We start from the raw sequence: 22806 nt of genomic DNA, 5'->3' as shown, positions 1-22806 counted from the left end.
CACTGTGGGTTACAAATAGGTAAAGGAATCTGTTCATATTCTTTTCATTGGTAAAGTCTATCTTTTATGCCTTTTTGGTCCAAATGACAATGACAGAGAAGTCAGAGCTACCACTTTTGAAATAAAATGTTTTTTTAGAGATGGAAACACTAAAAATCTCAGGCATTGTTAAAATGGAAGCATGACATTTTCCCCACTGTTTACACTACTTGCAGGGAGGGGATTTATAAAGTGGGGAATTAGCGTAGACTGTTGCCATAAAAATAGGTGTCATTTTACTAGCTCGTTCTGATTACCTTTCACTAATCTGTTATTTTTCACTAAGGATACTGTTTACTCTTCCTAATCGGATGTTACCTGGGTTGTCATGAATGAAAATCATGCCCAAGAATAGAAATGCAGAAAATAAAAGGGCAAATCACTTCCCTCAGCACAGGGTATGACTAAGAAAGAGTTTACAGAAAGAAGGATGGAGACAGAAAATCAGAGACACTGCGGAGTCGCCAACTTTGGGGTGAAATTTTCAAAGCTAGAAATTTAAGCTTATCCTACTTTCAAGAAACTCAAGAACTACTGAGAACACTAATGCTCCTTTGATTTGCTAGTTTTAAAGATTATCATAGTTTTTTTTATATCTACCAGGCAGAGTTTTGAGTTCTCTTTGAAGAGAGGTGTTTCTCTACACATTAAATTTACTCTAATGACTAATTCCTCACTTCTAAAAGTATTATTTTATTGGTTTTTTTAAATATGTATGGTCTTTTACAATAACTTAATCTTTCCCGTTTGCCTGCCTTTCATAGTTTTGAACACACTTATTTTGTAGTTTCTATCTGATCATTGTAGAAGCTGAATCTCAGAGCTGGAGCCCGATGTTGGCCATCAGCTGACTCTCGTTCCAGGTGTGTGTCTGTGGCTTGTGCTTGCAGTTTTGCATTGTGAGGTCACCTTCAATGGGGAGTGAGCTGGATCTTGTGCGTGGCCTGGCTTTGTGTCTGCAGAAGCCAGCAACAGAACATAAGCTTTCCTTTCCTTGGGGATTCCTGGGCCACCGGGCAACAACAGCTCAAAGCCTGATCCTGGTGAGGCCAGCTGTCCTTACCGTTACTCGGGGAGATGTCATGCTGGTGGACAAGCTTCCCTGTTGCCTCCCTCTCCCAGGAGGCAGATTCTCTCCAGTTCCGTCTCCCAAAATGTGTGGCCCTTTGCGGGTCCTGCTTTACTTCTTTCCCTGCCCCTTTTGGGCCTAAGGCCCTGTCTCCTGTCCCTATGGAGCTATTAAGACCTAAGGCTCTGAGATACCAATTCTGGAAACCACCCCCCTAACCCATCTACCTAGAGACAACAGATACTGCTCTGGTTTCCAATTCTGAAATCAATCCCAACCCTTGAAGATTTCCCTAACTTTCCTGGGAATTCAGCTATATGTTTAAAGGACATATTTTGTGCAGCCTTTTATTCAACAAATATTTATTGGGCACCTACAGTGCTAGGTACTACAATGGGGATAGAGCAGCAAACAAAGCTGCCAGACCCCTGCCCTGGGGGCACCCCTTCTGGCAGTTCCCACGTTTTGTCACATTGCCCAGGCCACTCCACTGCCGGCTCCACTCTTCAGTTACAAGTGACTCTCTAACTTTAAACTAAAAATCCTCCACATTTTAACACATCTGGTAGTGGCCCAAAGCTCCACATTAGATGTTAAATCAGGCATCCTAATCAAGCTTATCTTTTAAGAAAAGCAAAGACCTACTAATTTAGTTTCTATATATTACACTAAACGATTTAGTTTGGTTTTAGTCTTAATAAATAATGTATATAAACGGTTTTTATTTTAAACAAATATATGAGCCTCGTACTTCAGCGTCATTTGATTAAAACTGTGTTCCTCCATTTGAGCCACATCTTTGAAGGGTCACAGAAAAGGCCCCCGCAGTCCTGCGAGGCCGCTCCTCTGGGCCATCTGACTGACTGCAGCGGCTTCGGATCATCTGTCGAGACTGGTGGACAACAGAAACCGTGAGATCCTCCTCATCTATTAGATGTCCTACTTTCTTTTATTGTCCATTTTTGCTAATGGAATATTAAAACTCCTACGAACAACCACCTGCTCCTGGTCGGGATGCCGTCGCTCCAATGTTACAAGAAACAAAATACACACACGCTGTGACCGAAGCTCCAGTCCATTATTATTCTGCCACACAACCACACACGATCACACACATTTGGAGAAAGTTTCCACGTAACACACAGATTTCCTCTAGAAAAAAATACTCCCCTTCATCACCAAATCCCCAAAGGTTTCATTCTAAAAACCACCCTTTGCCCATCTACCTAAGATTCTGATTATACACCCAACAAATTCATCTTGGCCTCTCTATGCAGGCAGTTTATTTAAACAAATACCATCTTCACCTGATGGCGAGGTTGTGGCGACTCATGGTCCTGACATCACAACCAGCCGCCCTGTCTTAGTGTTCTGAACCCCACGGCCCATGCTTCCCCCACATGGCTGCATCCCACTCCAATTCACACTGCTCACCTCCTGGACGACTTCAGAAAAAGTGGCTTATAAACTACTTTCCACCCTTCAGAAGATAACTTCACTATCTCAAGAAATAAGAAAAGGAATGCGCTTTATCATAGCCACTCTGACACCTAGCAATGCCACTTACATGCCAGGGCTCTATTCTACCTCCATCAACATGACTGCGTTTTCTGGCGAGTTCCATTTTGTTCCGGCCAGTTTTGCTACTGCTTCAAAAGTAGAATATGAGGTCAACACATGTGTACACATACTTGGCACGAAAACCCACGTCATTTCATCGTGGCTGGCATTTCACAGCTGAGGCATAAGTGATGGCAAATGCTTCCTGGGCTTCACTGATTAAAGGATAAGAGGAGCTGGGGCAGAGAGCTCTTTGAGATTTCTGACCCAGAAACTCAATCCTCCAGGCACCGGCTTGGTTTCATTTATATCTGAAATCTGACCAGTGCCCGTGCTTGGCTACTTCTCATTGAGAACTATTTTTAAGGCACCCTGTACATTCCAAGCCACATATCCTATATCCTGCTCTGTCTTACCACATGGGAATCTCAGCAGGTTTGTCAGGAGCCAAAGGGAGCAAAGTCAGGGAGGAATCCGGCATGTAGTGATAGAATCTTGCTAACATCTACTGAGATGAAGGGGCAACAGGAATATTTGTCCTTCTGAAGCCTGGTTGTTTTTTTCTGAGCAATTAATTTTTGTGTGGTTGCATTAATAGGTGACTTCAGCTCTCTCTGCCTGTGACTGGGCATGGATATACCATTCCCTTCTTAAGCTCAGTGTATGGACCTCCAAGTGGCAGGCCCCTACGACACAGATTTATCTCCTGAAATGCTAGTTAAGAACGCAATTTCCCTTTTGCTCCTTCTTGTTAGTACTTCTGCTACTGGTACTACGAGTACTAATCTAACCTGGCCAAAATACCCAAATCTTCCAAAATAAGACTTATCTTCTTTCCCTTTTCCCCAAATATGACAATGTCTAAAGTGAAAATCATAGAAGGCCTTTAACAAACGACCTTGAGAAACTGATCCCTTTTTACAACCTCAGCTTAAATTCAGAGTCATTTCTCCTCTTAAGCCGCTGATCCTAGGTGTGCGATCAGCCTCTGGCCCGAGTAAGGAAGGGCAAAGGGCTGCAGGCAATTCACACGCATACAGTAGGAGCCGGCCAGCGGCACGCACGGCGGTTATTCCAGGGCAACGTGAGGGGGTGTCAAGAGGACTGCTGGCGGTCCATGGGCTTCAGTCTCAGCCTCATTCTGGGTGACAGTGTCACCTTCCACTGGCTCCATCATTCAAAGCATGTCACCCACACAGTTCGCCCCTCCCTCAAGGACCGTGGCGCTCCAAGGGGTCTGAGCCTCGCGGAGGCTTCGGCAGGGCTGTTTCCCTGGCCGGCCGCCTCGCTGACACCAGGAGCTTTGTGTACTGTTTCCATGACAGCCTCACAGGAAAGCAGCTGCCGTGATGTAGTGGGGGGGCGGTTTTCACTGAAGGCCTGTCGAGAGCTCTGCTCCCTAGACTGTCCACTGTACAATCCTTCAACCCAATGCAGTACTCAAAGCCCAAACTAAGCAGTCTGCCAGGGTGACATCCACCCCAGGGACAGAGCAGCTTCCCCAGACCCAGACTCTGCAAGGAACTACACTGCTCTCCTGGAATAAAAGGAAAGCCTACAGAGCTATCAACATGGTCCCAGAACGCACCGCGTTTCATAACGTGCTTGCACACACAATTGAGTTTTCTCTTCGGTGTGAAATGCCTTAATGAATAGAAAAGTCAGAACAAAGGATGTTTAACTCCTAATTCATACCATTTCCCCTCCAGGAAACGATGCTCCTCAGACCCTGCGCCTCTCACTGTGTTTTTTTTTTTTCCTAAAGATTTTAATTTTTTCCTTTTTCTCCCCAAAGCCCCCCAGTACATAGTTATATATTCTTCGTTGTGGGTCCATCTAGTTGTGGCATGTGGGACGCTGCCTCAGCGTGGTTTGATGAGCAGTGCCATGTCCACGCCCAGGATTTGAACCAACGAAACACTGGGCCGCCTGCAGCGGAGGACGCGAACTCAGCCATGGGGCCAGCCCCTCACTGTGAGTTTTTTTGACTTATTAAAATATATAAAATTTAAGGAAACCAGACAGATGTTTAAAAGAAGAAACACCCAGGGCAAGAGAGCTGGCCATACAATTAGTCCCCTGAATGATCGTACTTAGAAACATCCCCAAGGAGACGGAGCTCTTTTGGGGTGTCTGGGCCCAGTGCGGGTCAGTAGTGACCAGTCCCAGCTGCTGCAGGGCAGCGCTCCTCGTGGGGGGCTGGGGAGAGCACTGACCCAGGCCTGGGGAGCCTGCTCCAGGCCCAGTCCCACCACCACCACCCAGGGGCTTACTGGCAGGTCACTCGCTCTCCGGCCCCACTCTGCTCTTCGCAGAATGAGGGAGTCACTCTGAAGACCTGAGATCCCCTTCTGAGCTACACCATCTGGTCACCCAGACCGCCACACGGCGCCAGCTAGCTCTGCTGACCTACCTCTGAAATAAGGAGGGTTATTTCCCCACAACATTCAGCTTTATTCAACGAAGTCTTTTTCTCTCTCGAAAATCACTGCTGGCTTCTGAAGCACTGCACGCACGCGGCAGGTGGGAAGAAGGCACTTCCAGACCCCAGCGTGAACCAACCACTGTTAGAGTTTAACTAAGCGAGGTCGTGTGGGACGTGCTTGGAATGATAGCGCATATGGGAAGGGAGCTGCAGCTCTCTCCAAAGGGTCGACCAAGGAGACGAGGATGGCCACATCCAGCCACAGTTGTGCTTCTGGCACAGGACCAGGACGCAGCCAGGGGAGAGGGCCAGAGTGGGCAGGGAACTGGTCCCAGGCCCGACTTCTCACCGCCAGTTTTGGTGCCAGCACTCGGTTTGAAGGACGGGACACAGACTGGCCTGTCTGGGACTTACACATGCTATCATTTGACCTACTCTGGGTAGTCTTTGTTTCTTTTTACTGTATATTTATAGTAAGAAAATCACGTAGCAAAAAAAAAGAAAAAGAAAATTGGTGCCATGACCAGGGGAGCTGTGACATCCCTCCCCACTTGGCATCTTCAAGGGCAGTATGTACTTCCCTCTATTACCAACCATACTCGACATTTACAAAGCACTTAGCACTTTTTAGGGTACTTTCTCAGTCAAGAGCTCACTGGCTCTGAAAATCATCCACATATAACCATATGAGGTGGCAGGGCAGTATTTTTACTCACATCTTACAGATGAAAAAACAGAGGCCCAGAGACTTGCCTGAGAAACTGAGCTAGTCTTGGACACAGCTGGACTAGAGCCCAGGGGCCCTGACACCCACGCCAGCATTGATTCCAGCCCTGCTAGCAAGAGCTGTGTGCAGCAGTAATTGAAGGCTGGGAAGCATGTCCTCCTGAGGCTTCCATCTTGGTTTCCATCCTGGAGATGGATCATTCAATTCATCTGCAATGTCCAAAGTGATTTTTCTACTGCCCGAGTAACCTGCACTCTCAGAAGAAAGGCTGTGTGGGCCATGGGCTCATCAAAGGGGCTTTCTGGGACAGCTCCAGAATTATAAGATACACTGATCACTAAGTCTGAGGGGAAAATGGGGTTTTATTTGCTTCTGGTATAAAACCTAGGAATGTCTTAATTGCATTTTGGAATGAGAAAAACACTAAAGTTGATATACTGTAATACATGTCTAACTCCATGTCCAATGACAGTGTTCAGAAAACATAAAAGAAACATTATAAATGCTTATCCCGGGCAGCGTAAGCTTCTAACTGGAAGGGCCCCACGTGCCCTGCTGCTCCATGGACCGCCACAGCAGCCCCCCAGACAGCACACTGGGCTTCTGCTTGCTTTCTTGGAGCTCAGCACTGAGGTGCGCCTGGCCCTTAGCATGCAGAATGTCTGCTGTCACACCTCTGTGTGGTCCACAGTTACCTCCCTCTGGGGCTCGGACCTGGATGCCACCTTCTTGGGCGAGGCTGGCCTCCACCCAGGTAATCCAAGGATGGTGGGACCACAAAGGATGTTTCTAAAAACTGTTTTTGTTTTTATTTAAGCTTTTGGAAGAAGTTTTCATGTTACTGTGTGCCCAAGCAACAAGAGGAGAGATGTGACATGCTCTTTACAGGATAAGGGGAAAGCCCCAGGCTGGAGATCTTTGATCTCATGCCTGGGTAAGACAGCAGCCCTGTGCACTTGCCTCTGACAGCAGGACCGGCGGCCTACCCAAGGCATTAGCTGCAAGCTGAGCCAGCAGGCTCAAGCGGCTCTGCCCTGTGTGCCTCTGGGTGCTTTATCTTCTAGTCAGATGCCTGACTATTTTGCTGAGCGAGCCTCTGTTTGCTTCCAGGTGTGAGAGTCCCCCTTCTTCCTCACCCCTGCCCTTTGGGAGCCACTAGGATGCCTGGAGCTGAGCAGTAACAGCCCCACTGGGACGGGGGAATTAGGATTCTTCACCCAGACCTTTCCTAATGTAGAGTGCATTGACGCAGCCCTGTAACAACCTGCCTTGACCGGCAGTATCACAGCCAGAGACTCACTCCTCTGGGATGCCTGTCTTTCTGTCCTGGCTGGGATTACTTGTATGGGAGAGCTTTCGCTGACAGGACTGCTGACAACGTTTCACACGATGGCGTATCGGTGTGGCTGGGAGCTTTGCTGATGTGGGGTTACTAAGGCGATAGAGATGCTGAGGAGCCCCCAGCTCAGGAATGCACTCCCTGATTCTGTCCCCCAGCTGGAGCACTGCCACCAGAACTGGGGGCCGGGCCGGGCCACGTGAGACCTGAGGAAGGACAGTCTCCTCTAGACCAGCAAACACAGCGCTTGGTTTTCCTCCCTGCTGCCCTTACTGTTTGACAAGGAGCCACATAATGCTCACAAATCAGTCTCACGTGCCTTGCTCCACGTCCCGCATTCACGCCCCTGGAGAAACAGGTGCCTGTCTGACAGGAGCGTCGGCAGCTCGCATGCACTCACCCTGCGTGGAGCCTCAGCTCCAGCTGCATGCGATGGATTTTGATTCCAGTTAAGTCCCACCTGGTTCCACATCACCCCGCCATGTTCCCTCAGGGCTGGGACCCAGGCAGGAAACGTCACACAGCCAGCCACACAACAAAAGGAGGGGCGGGAGGGAGAGAGGGGGTTTGGCCAGTGGGACCAGCCAGCGTGCTGACCTCTGGACTGAAGCAGCTCTGGCCTCCCAGCCGGCAGCTCCCCACATCCCCGTCGGCTCGGCGGTGCAGCTCCCGGGCGGCCCGGAGGCGCAGGTGCTCCAGCTCGTCCCCTCGCTCCGGCCCGAGCTGCCACTCCATCTGATCTCTCAGTTTGGACTGTTAGGTGCATGGGAAGGATTTTTTTTTTTAATTTTAAATAAAAAACAAAGGACAAGAGGGTGGGGAGGGTGTGGAGAGGGGGGATAAAGGAAACAAAAAGGGGTAAGGTGGGTGACTGAAAAACTACCAGACGAAGAACAGCATGAGTAGAAAAACCAACTTAAACACAGTGGCGTAAGGGAGTGAAGAGAACAGAACCAAAATGAGGAGCAAAACGATGGGCTGAAAGATCTGAAAAGCAAGAAGAGAAAAGGGGAGAGTGCAGAACACTGGTCACGAGGCGCATGCAATGGGGATGCGTGAACCAAAGACGCAACCGCGGGCACGCTACCCACGAAGGATACGGAAGCAAGGCTCCTCCTTCCTCGCTTGTGGTCGAGCAGCAAAAGCCATAATCCAAGGTGGCCGCCGGGTCATGCACCCCAGGGCGACGCAGAGGAAAGCAGTCCTTGCTTCGAACGCTACTCCTCTCCGCCCTCACCCCGGCTCGTGGGGGCGGGCAGCGGGGCAAGCCGGCAGCGTGATTTTCCATCAAAACCATCCTTCTCTCAGAACCGTGCTCCTCGCTCCCATCCTGGATCATCTTCCAATGGGAGTGGGTGGGCCTGGCTGCCTAGGGCCTTTCAGAACTGCACTGTGTCCCTTTGGCAATAAACCCAAGTAGGGCTGCACACGCTCCTGAGCGAGTCTGCTAATTATCCTGACTTTGAAATGAGTTTGTACTTTGTTTTAAACTCCTCTTTGCTTCTTCATCAGGAAAGCTGGTCATTTGAGACATCAAAAAAGGAGAAAGGATGGACTGCGTCCATCCCTATCGCTTCCATTGGGATTAGCCTTGTGTCATGAGGGAGGGCCTCTAAGCCAGGAGCAGCAGTGCAGTTAAAAAAAGAGGAAAAAGGAAAAAGAAGCAAGGAAATAAAAGAGAACTAAAAAAACAATAACCAAAAGGAACCCAACCAATAGAAAGAATTTGGTTGACACTTGAGGCTTTAGTACAATGCAGGTTTGAAATCATAACCAAGCAGCCGTGAGCAGAATGAGCTGGAGTGCAGCAATGCCAGCCAGAAGGAAGAGGAGTAAAACGGAGCAGGGAGGCGGAGCCCGGAGCCCCCTTACCTGCAAGTCTGGGACCAGCTCCTTCCCCAGGGTCCCGATGGGGGAGTCCCGGGATACAGAGGTCACGGTGGAGAGGAAGCTGGAAGATTCCGTGAGGTGGGGCAAGGGGGACAGGCCTTCCAGGCGCTCCCTCAGCCCGTCCCCAATGTGGTTCACCTGCTCCAGGAAGGCCTGGAGCTCCTTCCTGAAAGCCTTCATCCTTGCGTTGATGGTGCCCAGCAGCTGGGGCTCATTCTTGCCCCCCTCTCCCTGGTCCCCTTCCCCCTGGAGGCCCTGCAGCCCTGCGTCGGCCGCGAAGCCTTCGGTGTCGCTGATGAGGCGCTCCATGGTCCGCTCCAGCCGCTCAGCCTCATGTCGTATGCTCCCCAGGCACTCGGAGTCCTCCCGGGCCCGCAGGAGCTCTGCCACGCAAGGCTCGCTCGCCTCCGAGGGCTTCCCACTGCCGAAGCCCGACGTCTTCTCGAACATCTCCTCCGAATCACTCTCACCACCAATAGGGCCCTCTCGCCTGGGCTGGGGTGGGCGGCCCTCCTCCCCATCGCTCTCCTTCTTGCCCGCGTCGCTATCGGCGTCACTGTCCCGGGGGCTCGGGGCCTGCAGGCCCAGGTGGGCGGCCAGATCATAGCGCTGGACGTTGGACAGCAGCACCCGGTTCTCATACTGCAGCTTCAGCACCTTCCCGCTCAGCTCGTTGATCTGCAGGCGGGCGGACTTCAGCTCCTCCTGCAGCGGGACCCCACTGCCCGCGCCCTTCTCTGCCAGCCACCCAGGCTCTGGCCGCAGCTCAAACTTGAACTTGCTCAGCTCGTGGGTCAGCTGCCGGTTGTGGTCCTCGATCTCAGATATGGACCTCCGGAGCAGCTCTGCTTCCTCCTCCACAAACTGCAGGTGTCGGCGGAGCTCCGTGGAGGACTCCAGGGAGTCACCGAAGGGTGAGGTAGGAATGCTTGGGATGTGGTCCCGGCCAGGCCCCTCTCGCTCATACTGGCCCCGCAGGTCTTCCATCTCCGCTTTGAGGCCTCGGTTCTCAACCTCCAGCTCCACAATCTTTCGGCCCAAGATGTTGGCTTCTTCCTCCACCAGCTTCAGCCGCAGCTTCAGCTCGGCCTCCCTGGTGCTGGGCGGCCCGCCGGCCTCCCCTGTGGGGAGAGGGCTGTCCACGTCGCCATAGAGGGCCTTGTACTTCTGTAGCTCCTGTTCCAGCTCGTCCTTCTCCTTCCCCAACTTGGCCATCTTTTTGCGCATCAGGGATCCTTCCTCTTTGGCAAACTGAAGCTGGCACTTCAAATCGGCACTGTCATCCTGCCAGGAAAGAACAGCCCGAGAAAGGGTTATTTGAAAATACCAAATGTTCCTGTTTTTGATTTCCCTCGCACCTCGCCCCCAACACACACGCAAACACAAAACATCAATCTCTGTCAGTGCGTCGAGTTACACATGGAAGGGGCCAAGACCAAGCCGAGGGGAGCCCAGGGCCTTCACGGAGGGACATGGCAAAGGCACAGAGTCTGTTGCTTTGCCACAGAAAAGAAACCAAAAAATTACTTTAGAAAAAACGTGCACATGAAAACCGTCATCAGGTGATGAGTGAAGAGGAGTAAATGAAACGAGCCCAGCACACGTCAGTAATGCGGCGATCCCTCCTTACTTTGTGGAGCCGGTCTGACCAGTAACCAGCACCAGCAAGAAATACCAGAGCCCCTCGCTCAGCCAGCTGCCAGGAGACAGGCTTCAGCAGCCACTTCCACCTGTTGCCACTCACTTCCTGCCGGGTGCAGACCTCCCTCATCCAAAGTGGCCAGCAACCCACAGGTATGACCAGGATGGGGAGGCCTGGTGACCCCAAATTAGATTCCAACTTTCCACTGATTTGCTGAGAACCTGAGACATGGCAATTCACCTCTCCTCACCGAGTTTCCCCATCCCTGACATATCACAAGGATGACATGAAGACAAAAACATGAGATGATGGGCATGAGGGTGCTTTGGAAGTCGAGGTGCAGAGTAAGTACCAAGTTCTGATGGTTAGTATGAACCGGTTACTGCAAACCTAAACACCTGGTTACTCACAACCTCTTGCCATGCACGTGCAACCTCAGAGCCTTTGGTTATGATCCGTGCTCCCTTTAGTTGCTGTAACATGGCAGGAAATCAAACTCAGAAACCCAAGGCAAGGACCTAAGTGTTTCAAAACCTGAGAAGTGGTTCTCACTGGGATATCAGAGGATTCTGGAGGGTTACCAAAGTGGACTCTCTGTACTAAAAGCCCACACTGCTTGGCTGAGGTCAAGAAGGCACTTTTTGGACCAAGTGGAAAGTCAAATCTGCCTTTCCAGCAGATGTGTCAATGCTTTGAAGCTGCATGAACTCTGGTTTGCGCTTGTACAAATGTTTCACTACACACACTCAGTGAGTGGGAGAAATGACCAGTTTCATTAATCATTCCTCTTTGATTGGCTATCATAAGTTTCAAAAGGCTGTCACGGGGACAAAGACTTCAGCAAAGGCTTCTCCATCATACAGAGAAACTCAACAACATGCTTCATGGTAGTGACACCCCATCAGCCAGGGGAGGAAGAGTCATCCAACCAGTCTCTGGAACAAGCCAACCCTTGGGGGGAGAATGAACTCTTTCAGATCACCATTTGTGCTCAAATGGTTAGTGGAGTTGATGTAGGTTTCACACTCAGAGAACATGGTTCATTCTCCACCATGTTCTTGTTGCATTCACCATTGGGCAGAAAGATTTTGAAAGAACTCCCTTGGTGCCCCCTAACCTTCCTCCTTCTAGCCCACCTAGACCCCCCCTCCCTACACCACAAACCCATGGAAGGAAAAAAAAGTGATGTGACAGGGAAGACTCTAGGAAAACCTAAGGTCAACTGTGAGCCAGTGCCATGTGGAAAGCAGGCCCTGGCGCTATCTGTGTGCCCTGTGAGGGACAACGTTCCCACTGCTATGCTCTTAGCAGAGGATAAACCAGTCCTGCCTGGCTTGGGGTCAACCACATTGCCTCTGTCCATGGCACCATGGCTGATTACACAGCCCTGATGAACCAGTCTCCTTATGTCTAAAGCAGGATCCTCACTCAATCACAAGGTCATTGTGAAGGTCAAATGAAATAATGTACAGCCAAGTGGTTTGCACATAGGGTCCATATTCTAGCACCGTAAAATTAAATTTATGCTTTGTCAGAAACGCAATTAATATTGGGGAAAGGAGCCAGTAACTCTGTTTTTTTCCCCATCTTTGCACATTAGGAGAGTAACACATAAATGTCACTGGGAGGAGAACATGGTCTTCGTGCTCTAAGAACTTACCACATTAAGGATTTGATTTGGTTTGTTTTTGGTTAAGCAGACATAAAAGGGGTTTCTGTGACTAACTGGAAATAAGAGCTGTCTGCCCCACTCACACTGAATATAATGGGTTAGCACCACTGCTGAGGTAATGATATGTATTTTTTTAAATGGCCTGCAGAAAATACATGGGCTGTAAAAGACATATATTGTATTTAACCCTAAAACTAAAGGAAAAGCACGTTTATTTGTTGATTCATTTATTCTTTCAGTAAATACTGAGTACCTACTATGTACCAGAAATTTTAAATGACCCGAGCTTCTCAGAAATTTCACCTTTTCACTTTTTGGTTAAACATAGATTTGCAAGAACTCTATGTATCCAAATACACAGAGTGGTCTCTGCTGTTCACATGAAGGAGTGGACTTTAAATAAGCTAACACACATATCAATGGAGACAGACTGTCAATAGTTGTAAACGGATTAGTTTGGGAGTAAAAAGCCCGAGACAGGAAGACAGGGCAGGACACACAGCTCTGTCATGAACTTGATAGCCAGTGTCTGTCCTTTGTCTGCATCACCTAAACGATCCTATCTCCACCCTAAAGCAGAGAAATTCAGGTTTGGGCCTGAGGTCCTGAGGATGGCAGCAGAGCTCAAAGAATATGTCATCAGCTAGCCATGAGGGGACTCTGCTCTCTGCCCACCTCAAGCCTGGGAAGACCCCGGGACAGGCAGGACTACCTGTTGTGACCAATACCCTGACCCCACTTCGAGGGAAACTTGCAACTGGTGAGGCCTTGATATGGTGGAGGCCAGGCCGGAAGCGGGTGAAGGAGGGGCAGAGTACCTGTACAGCTCAGGAAGCTTTCGTCTCAAACCAGGGTCAGAGGGTCTCAGGTGATTGCTCCTGAGGGTCTTCCCCCAAAAGCTGAACTGAGAAACTGAGGAAAGGCGTGGATCTCTGAGAGGCACACAGAACCTGTGCCTCCCCAAGGGCTCGGAAACACTCAGCTGTAAGTGCTTAGGGTGGAAAAGCTCACAGAGCCCTCAAATCACCTTCATCTCTGGAAACCTTGAACCTCACACCGTCCCCACTCCCATCCCCCATTCCCCACAAGTCTGACTATAAACCAGACCCATTCTCCTCTGTCTCCTTAAACCTAAACCCAGGCCAGTTAAATTAGAGGCAAGATTGTATGACATACCCTAACAAGCATCCAATTCATAGATTACCTGAGGATTGATAAAATTTCCAAAAAGTCTTCTTGTTCCTTAAAAAGAGAAACTATCCACACACCAGGAGTTCTAACATCTGATTAAAGCATGCCGTCATTTCTACTCAACACCCATGCACTACCAGGCCTGCCACCAAGACTAAAGCAGTTTTTGAAAGAAAGACAATCTCTGAAGCCGAGGGAGTGTGTGCAGTGAACAAAGGGGCCAGCCTGCCTCCCTCCGGTTGAGGCGGCTGGAGCGGGTACTGCGCCTGCTGACCCGCGTGGGAGAGGGAGGCCCCAGGAGCTGGGCTCAGCCTGTCCTGGGGCGGGAAGCCACTCCTTCCAATAGGATGGGGAATCAGCCTCCGCTAAAGCAGTCAGAGGTTGGATACTTGTAACGCAGACTTTCTAAAACTCTGCCAAATGCCAGGGGAGGGGTCTAGGCAAATCTTAAGCCGAAGGATATCAAGCTCTGGTTTCAAGAGATCATCAGACAGCTAGCTCAGGAATGCACTATGAAAGCAGAAGGTCGAGTCCAACTTTCCACCCATGGCTCCTGCTGCAGGCAGAGAAGGCAAGCATAGCATGGAGGAGGCGCACACAGGACCCCTGCCCACCCTCTGCCCCACCAGCCAGAAAGGCCTTGTCAAGCAACAAAAATATATCGCTATGGGTATATATTCTTTGGCTTGCAAGTCAGATGTCTAGCCAGCACCCCAAGCGCTGACTCCTCGCGTTCCTACCTTGCGCCGGGGCGCCAGTTTCCTTTGAGTTTTGGTCGCAGACCTGCAGTTCCCAAGGCGCTCCGCTCCACCACTCTGCTGAACAGAAACTCCTCTCTCAATGACACTGCAGGCCGAGGGGGACCTAGCACACACTCCGGGAGGGGCCAGCGCGGCTGTCCTCAGACTGATTTACCCACAGGTGAATGCGATGCCACGCTGCTCGTTCTGTAACGGGGCAGCGGTCACCCTGCTAAGGAAAAGCTCTTCCCTGGTCAAAAGCCAGGAAACTGAGACATACTCAAAGCCCAGGAGGGCCAGAGCACCCAGCAGCGGGATGATAGATTTTAATTTCCCTGTGGTTAATAGATTCCAAAGGAGATTTGGGGAGTAGAGATTTGAGGTAGAAGAGAAAGGCATTCCCACTGTTCACACAGCCTGGCCCTCCTGGAAGGGTACTCTGGGGACCAGTGAGTTTGGAGAACCGGGAAACCAAAGGGAATCAAGTGTGGAATGCGCAGAGGCAGGCCAGCACTGAGGCCCCAGAGCTCTTAGTTACCCGGACTCATTGCGTCTCTCGAATTACTACTTGCTCTGAGAGCTCAGGGAGCTGATATCCCAATAATGCCTTTGTTCTCTCCAACACCTAATACTAGCAGCAATTAAAAAAAAAAGAAGAAGAAGAAGAAGAAAGGAATCCAGTAAAGCAAGTGTTCAGAAAAGCTAAGAAAGTTCTGAAGAACACATACCAGGTACATAGAAAGGGGTATGCTTTTATCTTCTTTTGGTGAGAATGTTTCACTTTCAATTAGGACAATTTAAGACACTATTCAACTTGTGCATTTAAACAAAATCAACAGCCAAAATAATGCCTCGTGAATGACCAACACCACAGTACTGTACTATTCTACTGTGAACGACTTTACAGGCCGAAACACATTCAGCAGCTGCGAGCACTGCCAGAGCCCTAAGCTACGCCGAATGACGTTTCACACAAAGCCCGTCTGTTCTTCTCTTTCTTGAAGAGATCACCAGCTTCTCGGTGTGAGAAACAAAAGGGAGGAGCTGTTGCTTTGGAAAGACAATTTTCACCCCATAAAGGTTTTGAACAAGTCTAAATTTGGGGGCAGGTAATGCTTCTTTGAATATTTTAAAGGCAATGCAGACACTTTATGAGAAAATTCAAAATAAGGTAATTGCCTCTTGAGGAGCTGTAACATTAGAATGAAACCTCTGCTTACCTGGTTAAAAGCTTTCTTTTCTTTATACGTTTCCCGACCGCCTCTTCTTTTCAGGGAACTCTGAAACAGATCCAAGTGACATTCTGTTACGGAGCGTCATATGCGGGAGCCAGCGCTAGGCAGACACTGTCCCCACTGCAAGGGGACATACACGATGGATGGAGGCTCTTTTTTTCACTGGAATCAAGAAACCACTTAGAGTCGACGTTAAAATGCAGTTGAATAAGCTTGGCGAGGTCTTCAAATCCTAAGATGCTTTAAAACCTAATTACCGTCTTTGGAGTATTCCTCAATTACTCAGTTTAATGAAAAAGGAGGGTGGTTTGGATCATTTCTAACAGTGGAGGGCAGATGAGAAGAGCAGAAAGGAATTTTTGGAGATAGATATGCAATATTTCTGAAGCTGCCTTACCTTCCTAATTATGTTTTGTTTGGGCTAATATAAAAATTAATTGCTGTTTAGATAAAAAAGTGCTAGGAAAGAAGAGAAGGGTGGCCCCCGTTTATGGAGAAAACCTAATCTAGGCAGGCCGCAACATTCTCCATGAACAACCCACGGCAATTCTTGATTAAACCTATATCACAAAGGTCACAGAGTTCATAACTGGCTCCTATGTGCAGTGGCCTCGCCTGCGTCCCTCAGTGGGCTGGGTCCTGCCTAGTGCTACTACATTCCAGCGCACCTTTGCCGGATGCAGGCAAGAAATGTGTCTGAAATATAAACACAAGTGTGAAACAGAATAACAGGGACGCAAGACAGTTCCTGCTAAAGTAAAGTAGGAAGACAGAAAAGAACGGACGGGAAGAAAAGTGAGAAGCATCCTAGGGGAAGACAAAGGAATTTGAAGCCTGAAAGGATTAATATAATCCTGAGACAAGCTGGAAAAAAGCAGTTTGGAAAGATAAGACTTGCTGGCTTTCATTCAGACCATGGAAGCCAGTGAATGGGAGGAGATCCTCCTGATGGCCGCCCCTCCCCTCTGTAGTTTCATCCTGAGGTGGGGACCTGGTGCTCCGGGAACTCATCCTGATGAGGTGAGTGCAGAGCCCTGGCTCTCTGCTTCATTCCTTGGCTGCTACCACCCTCCCATCACCCCCACCCCCACTCAAAACTGCTTGGGAAGGAGGCTCTTAGACAAGTCACTTAGGTCAGGTCAGACCTTACGTTAATTTCCTCAGTACTGTTTACACTTGAAGTGTTTCACTCTCAGAAGGCCAGGCCTTGCCATTTATCAGAGGAATTTCAAGGTCAAGAAATAATTAAAATTCTAGCTCCCCCTTAGCCTCTAGGAGGCTGGAGGCCTGGAGAAAAAAAGGTAACTGAGAGAAGGGATGAGAAGGTTATAGAATCAGCAAGGAGTGTGGGGGCTCCCTGGTCACCCAAGGCGGGGGGTGCTTATCTCTAACTCCACGTGCAGAAGCAGAAGCAGCAGCAGGAGCGGCTGTATCTCTTACAGCCTTTTTACAAAGCAGAGTCAAAGCTTCAAAGAGAACCGTCTCCTCCAACAGGTTAGGTTAAGCCTGTCTTAAGAAGCTGTTCGAGTGCTTCCACCCATAATAAGGAGGTTTTCCAGGATTCTTCACGCTGCAGTTAAGGAGTTTCTTTGATTTGAATGAGCTAAGTGAGATGAACACTTCCTATGATTCACAAGAGAGAAGAGTTGCAATAAAGAAGCAAGGAGAGAGACTATTGCCAAGGCCTCGACGTCAGAGATTTCACTCTGGGCTGTGGTAGCCATATAGGCCCACGGGGGTCTGCAAGCCACCCACGCTGCGTCACACTCCCAGCGAACAGCAACTAGACTCTTACATGTGCTGAAAGGAAGCTAAACACCTAGAGGAAAGCTGGAAGTGGAGACAAAGGTCTCTTAAAATCTATGCCAAACCACGGGATGCTGCATTTCAGTTCTGCAGGAAGCAGCATGTTCTGAGCACTCCTGCCAGGAGGGAAAGGATAGGGAGGCACTGCATGGGCTCCTCCCAGCCGCAGGCGGGTCATTTCCCCGCCTGAGCCCTGAATGCAACTGCCTCTGAGTTCTGTGATCCTTCTAGGGAATCCCGAACAGGCGGGGTCTCATGGGACGACCCCTCTAACGCAGATCCCAGTCACAACGGCAACTACAATAGAAAACATTGCAAGGATTAAAGTTAACCAGAAATTTGCAGAACCTATATGAGAGAAACCATAAAACCTTGGGGATGGACATAAAAGAATATTTGATGCTACCTGATGGGAAAACCCATTTCTCCCAAATCACCTTTTAAGTATGATGTCATTTTAACCAAATACCTCCCTCCCCACCCCCATAATGTAATATATGTACATATATACAAAAAGTGTGTGTGTGTGGATACACTTTCCGTGTATTTGTGAGGGGAGGAAGAGTATGGATGGACTTGCCAAAATGATTCAAAAATTCATCTACAACAGGGATTGGCAAACTATTGGCTTCAGGAGCATTTTAAAACAGTAGGGGAAAGAATGGGCTACTTGGTATATGTTGGGGAAAACTGGCTAAAACAGGAAAAAAAATTGTAAGACCCATACCAAGTATCCATACCACATATCAAAAAAAACCTCCAGATGAATTAAAAATCTAGATGGAAAAAATCATAAAGGAACTACAAAGGAAGAGATAAATTTCTGTTTGTTCTTGGAGCACGGCCTTTACAAACACAAAAACAAAAGCAGAAACATCCAAGGAAAAGACTGATCAAGTGGACTGTAAGATTTTTAATTTTTTTATATTTCAAAAAAAACCATGTACAGTGTAAAAACTAACTGACAAAACGGTAAAAACATTTTTCTAACACACGACAGACAAAAGAGTAATATGCAAGCAATGGGAAAACCATCTTAATAAAAATATAAACAAAGGGCCAATAAGTAGATGATTACCAGCAATTAAAACAACAAGCTATCATTTTTTCACTTAGAGATTTACAGACTCAAAGACATAGGACCCCTAGCGTCAGCAAGTGTCCGGAGGCGGGCACTTCCACTCAGAACCACGTGAGTGGGGAGTCCTCTGGCATTCGGGGGCAACTCAGCCTGACAAGTGCTACCGGGTGACCCATAATTCCACCTCTGGGAATCTACCCTAAGGAAAAATGCAGAGATACGTGTGAAGATTTATGGTGAGAATGCTCATCACAGTGCCTTTTCTAACAGTAAATGAATACTGTGGAGGTTATTAAAATGATGTTTTTAGAGAATACTTAAAGATTCAGGATAGGGGCCACCCCGTGGCCCAGTGGTTAAGTTTGCACACTCTGCTTTGACAGTCCAGGGTTTCACCAGTTCAGATCCTGGGTGTGGACCTAGCACCACTCATCAGGCTACCCTGAGGCCGTGTCCCACGTAGCACAATCAGAGGCACTCACAACTAGAATATACAATTATGTACCTGGGGGGGGGGGGGGGGGGCGGTGGGCAGGGGGGTGCTTTGGGGAGAAGAAGAAAAATAAGAAGATTGGCAACAGATGTTAGCTCAGGTGCCAAGCTTTAAAAAATATTTTTAAAAGATTCAGGAAATACATTAAAAGGAAAATGCAGGTTACAAACAGCATGTATTTTGTGATTTCAATTTATATCTAATAAATTATAAATATACGTATGTATCACATGAGAATGTTAGAAATGTAGAGTGGAGAATTATATATCAAAATGTTAATAAGTGATCATCTTCAGGTGATAGTATTATGGATGATTTTAATTTTCTTTATTGTGGCTTTTCATATACTCCAAATTATCTACAGTGAATACTATTTCCTTTACAATTAAAAAAAACAGGAAGTGAAAATCTCTACTTGAAAGAGGTGAGAGGACAGAGTGACTGCTGGTCTCCCATGCAGGACTGCAACTTCATCAGAAGTTATTCACCAGCTTCTTGGGTCTCTTTCCAGAAGGTGATATTGTTTCTATTACCCTGGTCCTTGGGGTATAACCTATACATACATGGTTGGTTTAAAAGACCAGAAAGTCCCTGAGGGTCAGGGGAACTGGCCTGGTAGCCCACCGCACGGCAGGTCCCAGGCACCTGGCTCCCTCACCAAGTGCCAAGCAGTCACGAGGCCCCAGCCTCACCTGCTGAGAGTCTCGTCCAGGGCAGTGCTGAGTGCTTTGGTGGCCAAGGGAGCCTGCAGGTAGGGCGATCTGTATGAGTGTTATTCATGGCCAGTTCACTCCTCTGGATGACTCAGAGATCCACTGGAGAGGCTCTTCCAAGAGACAATTAAGGGAAAGGGGGAAATGACTATCAAGTAAACGGAAGGCAGGACGGCGGACTTGCCTGCTGACTCATCCTGCTCTTTCTTTTTGGTCTGGCCAGCTGCCAGCAAATCAACTCTAAATTCCTATTGAAAAGGAAAAAATTGAGTTTGTGAATCTAAATTGACTCCATCTAAGGCTGATGCATTTGCTGAGTACTGAATATGATTAAGTAAAATAGGAAGTTAGGCCACAGTCTGGACTTTCATGTCAATTCTTAACGTTTCCTATTTTAGCCAGTTTCTTCCCAGCAATTTCACAGAAACAAACAAGCTCTCAATGGCTGAAGTGTTTCAGAGACAGACTTTGGGCTTAAAATTTAGGTTGGTAATAAAAGGAGACAAAAAAAAATCAGGATGCTGTAAATTATGAGTCAGTATGGGAAAGAGGGCATAACGGCAGATAATTTTCAGAATTCTTACAGATTCTTATTATTTAGAAAGTTGCTCGGGTTTTTGGGGCTGATTTATAGCTCACACAGTTATAAAATCAGAATAAGAAAAGGAAGGTGCATAGGCCTTCCTTTTCCTTTCAGGAGGACATTAAGATTCTTTACCCATACTGAAGTTACCATTTAAGTGTTATGAGAATGTGAAGGAGAATTGTTAGCTTCTCCCTCAGCTAGAAGCACCAGGTCCTGGCTGCAGACCCTGCCCCTTCCTCCCCTCCACCGGCCCCTCAGCCAGCCTCAGGGAGACTGGCTGCCTTCAGGCCATGGTCTCCGCACTCTGCTGCACCAGTTCCACTGCAGGACCCAATCAACATACAGCCCCCTTGGATTCGGCGGGGAACCCTCATGGCCAGGATGGTAAGGCAAGGCCTTCTCAGCCACCCTGTCTGGGAGGGTGACGACGAGACCAACGACGGCCTTTTCTTGGGCACTCACTCTTGGCAGCCACAATGCTAACCTCCTCCTTTACTCGTCTCATCTAATCCAATGCTCCCGAGAGCCCTGAGGGGCATGGGTATCACGCCTGATTAACAGACAAGAGCACGGCCAGCAGTCAGGCCACGTTTCAAGGTCTGCACACATGGAGATGGGGTGCCAGCCGGACCCTGACTCGAAGCCCTCGATCACAGCCCCAGCCTTCCACCCCTCAGAGCTGCCTGACAGGCTCTGACAGCCCAATCTCCCAGTTTGGGCTGTTTTTCTTTCTGTTTTCTTGAGACTGCTGAGCCCCAAACTGCTGTTTTCTCATCCAGAGAGTCTCTCTCTTCTTTAGCAAAAGAGCACAAACAACTGTCGCAGGAATGGTTGCAAACTGCTCTGCTCACGAGGTACCTCAGGGCCAGGAAATACTTGTTGGCACACTGAAGACTTCTGAAAGGATCTGAGGCTGCAGACAGCAAAGTCCTTATTTGGAAAAGACCGAAAACTGTTATCAGAGGACAAAATACCACAAAGTAAATGAGGAGAAGAGGAGGAAAATTACACTGAGACACTTCGGCTGAAGAAAGGTACAGCCATAAAATTCAGAGCTGGTTCAGGACCCCAGTAGCCAAGGCTAAGAGGAGGAAAGCCAGGAGGGCAACAGCCTGGCCACAAACCGCACTATCCAGGCCCCGAGGCCCCTGGGGTGGCCAGAGATCACAAGCACACTCAGGCTATCAAACACCACTTTCTCCTGGGAAAAGAACAGGATGATACAAATGACAGGTCACTGCGCATGCAAATCTAGGGGACGTAACACATACTGCTTTACACAGGGTTCTGGCTGATTCACTTTAAACCTTAGAGACGTATCTTGAGGCCTAGTAATCAAAAAATTGCTGGCTACAACCTGCTACAACACAGCAGTCTCAGTCAAACATCACAAAACAAACCAGATGACAAAGTGAAACTGTATATTATCACTAATATGCAAAAAAAAACACAGAAGACCAAAATGATGACTGCATCAAAAACAAACTGTCCTTCCTCAAAATTGTAGGAACCCCAGCTCTCAGTGTGCACATCCATGTAGGCAGGCAGCAACACCACCAAGTAGTATATGAAAGGCTAGACTAGAATCCACACTTCGGGAGCCCCCAAGGACGCAGTAGGTGACCAAGAAGTGGTCCTTGGGCATTCATAAACGTTGCACATCTACAGAAATGGATGCCATTTGCCTGTTAGAACTAAAGATGAGGCTTGTGTCTTTTTAAAAATAATTTGTTCCTGGTTCCCCCTGGCCTACTGGAAAGAAATATACCCGTCCATCAAGAGACGTAAATTATTTCCTAGTCTAATGAAATAATATAAAAGAGTAAGAAGTACTTTGGGGGAAAAAAAGTCAAAAATTACAAGTAACGATAAATTAAAATGCTGCTCACTTTTCAGAGAAAATTCCTCACTCATTGTTTTTTCAGGTGCATATAACATGAGAAAATATTAGTGCTTTTGTTTGTTTAGCTTGCAAACAAAAGAGCATATGGACAACTTCTGAATTACTTGTGATGCTCTTTCATAATACTCTGCCATGACACCCTTTGGACCTTCTCACTTGTTCTAAATAACAGAGTTCACTGTTAGACTATTAAAATGTATGCAGACATTTGTCACAAAAGTGAATATAAACTTAAGATCTATGCATTTCAGTATACATAAATTAACTCAAAAAGTGTGAGCAAAAGTTAAGCTCTAGTTAACAATGTGCACTTAGGGAAAAGTGAATTGGTGTCTACAACTTATTTCCAAATGCATCAAAAAGTAAGATGCATTAAGAGATCAACAGATAGGTAGACTGAGCGATGTGTGATAAACCAAGTAGAGTAAAATGTTAATGCAGAAGGCAGGTGGTGAGGAGATGGGTCTTCACTGTAAAATTCTTTAAGTTTTACTATGGAAAATTTTCATAATGTTGGGGAGAAAAACATTAGGCGTGTAAGTTTCCAATTTCACTGAAAGCAATTAATATATTGTATAGCCATTAAAATTATGATTACTAAAAATTGTTAATGATATGAGAAACTTTTCATAAAATGCCAATTTTTGAAATGTAGGATAAAAAACATAAGTTTAATACAATCTCACACCAAGATT

The 22806-nt window shown here is 47.8% G+C and overlaps 1 protein-coding gene across 9 annotated transcripts in view; it reads right to left on the bottom strand.

The window, feature by feature from the left end:
• The window catches only part of MTCL1 (microtubule crosslinking factor 1), a 136800-nt gene that overhangs the window by 39256 nt on the left and 74738 nt on the right, over positions 1–22806 (bottom strand). For 4 of the 9 annotated variants that reach the window (XM_070513569.1, XM_070513568.1, XM_070513564.1 and 1 more), the window contains exons 4-7: positions 15515–15574; positions 14295–14372; positions 9032–10333; positions 7757–7912 (exon numbers count right to left, since the gene is read on the bottom strand). In XM_070513569.1, coding sequence (XP_070369670.1) covers positions 7757–7912; positions 9032–10333; positions 14295–14372; positions 15515–15574 — 1596 coding nt within the window. The remainder of the gene's footprint in view (positions 1–7756; positions 7913–9031; positions 10334–14294; positions 14373–15514; positions 15575–22806) is intronic. The other 5 variants (XM_070513571.1, XM_014851860.3, XM_070513572.1 and 2 more) reach the window with 2 other exon arrangements.

Source organism: Equus asinus, chromosome 7 (genome assembly GCF_041296235.1).
Source record: "Equus asinus isolate D_3611 breed Donkey chromosome 7, EquAss-T2T_v2, whole genome shotgun sequence".
Classification (NCBI taxonomy): Eukaryota; Metazoa; Chordata; class Mammalia; order Perissodactyla; family Equidae; genus Equus; species Equus asinus.
The sequence above is the reverse complement of the archived record's forward strand: the minus strand, read 5'-3'. Positions and strand labels throughout refer to the sequence as shown.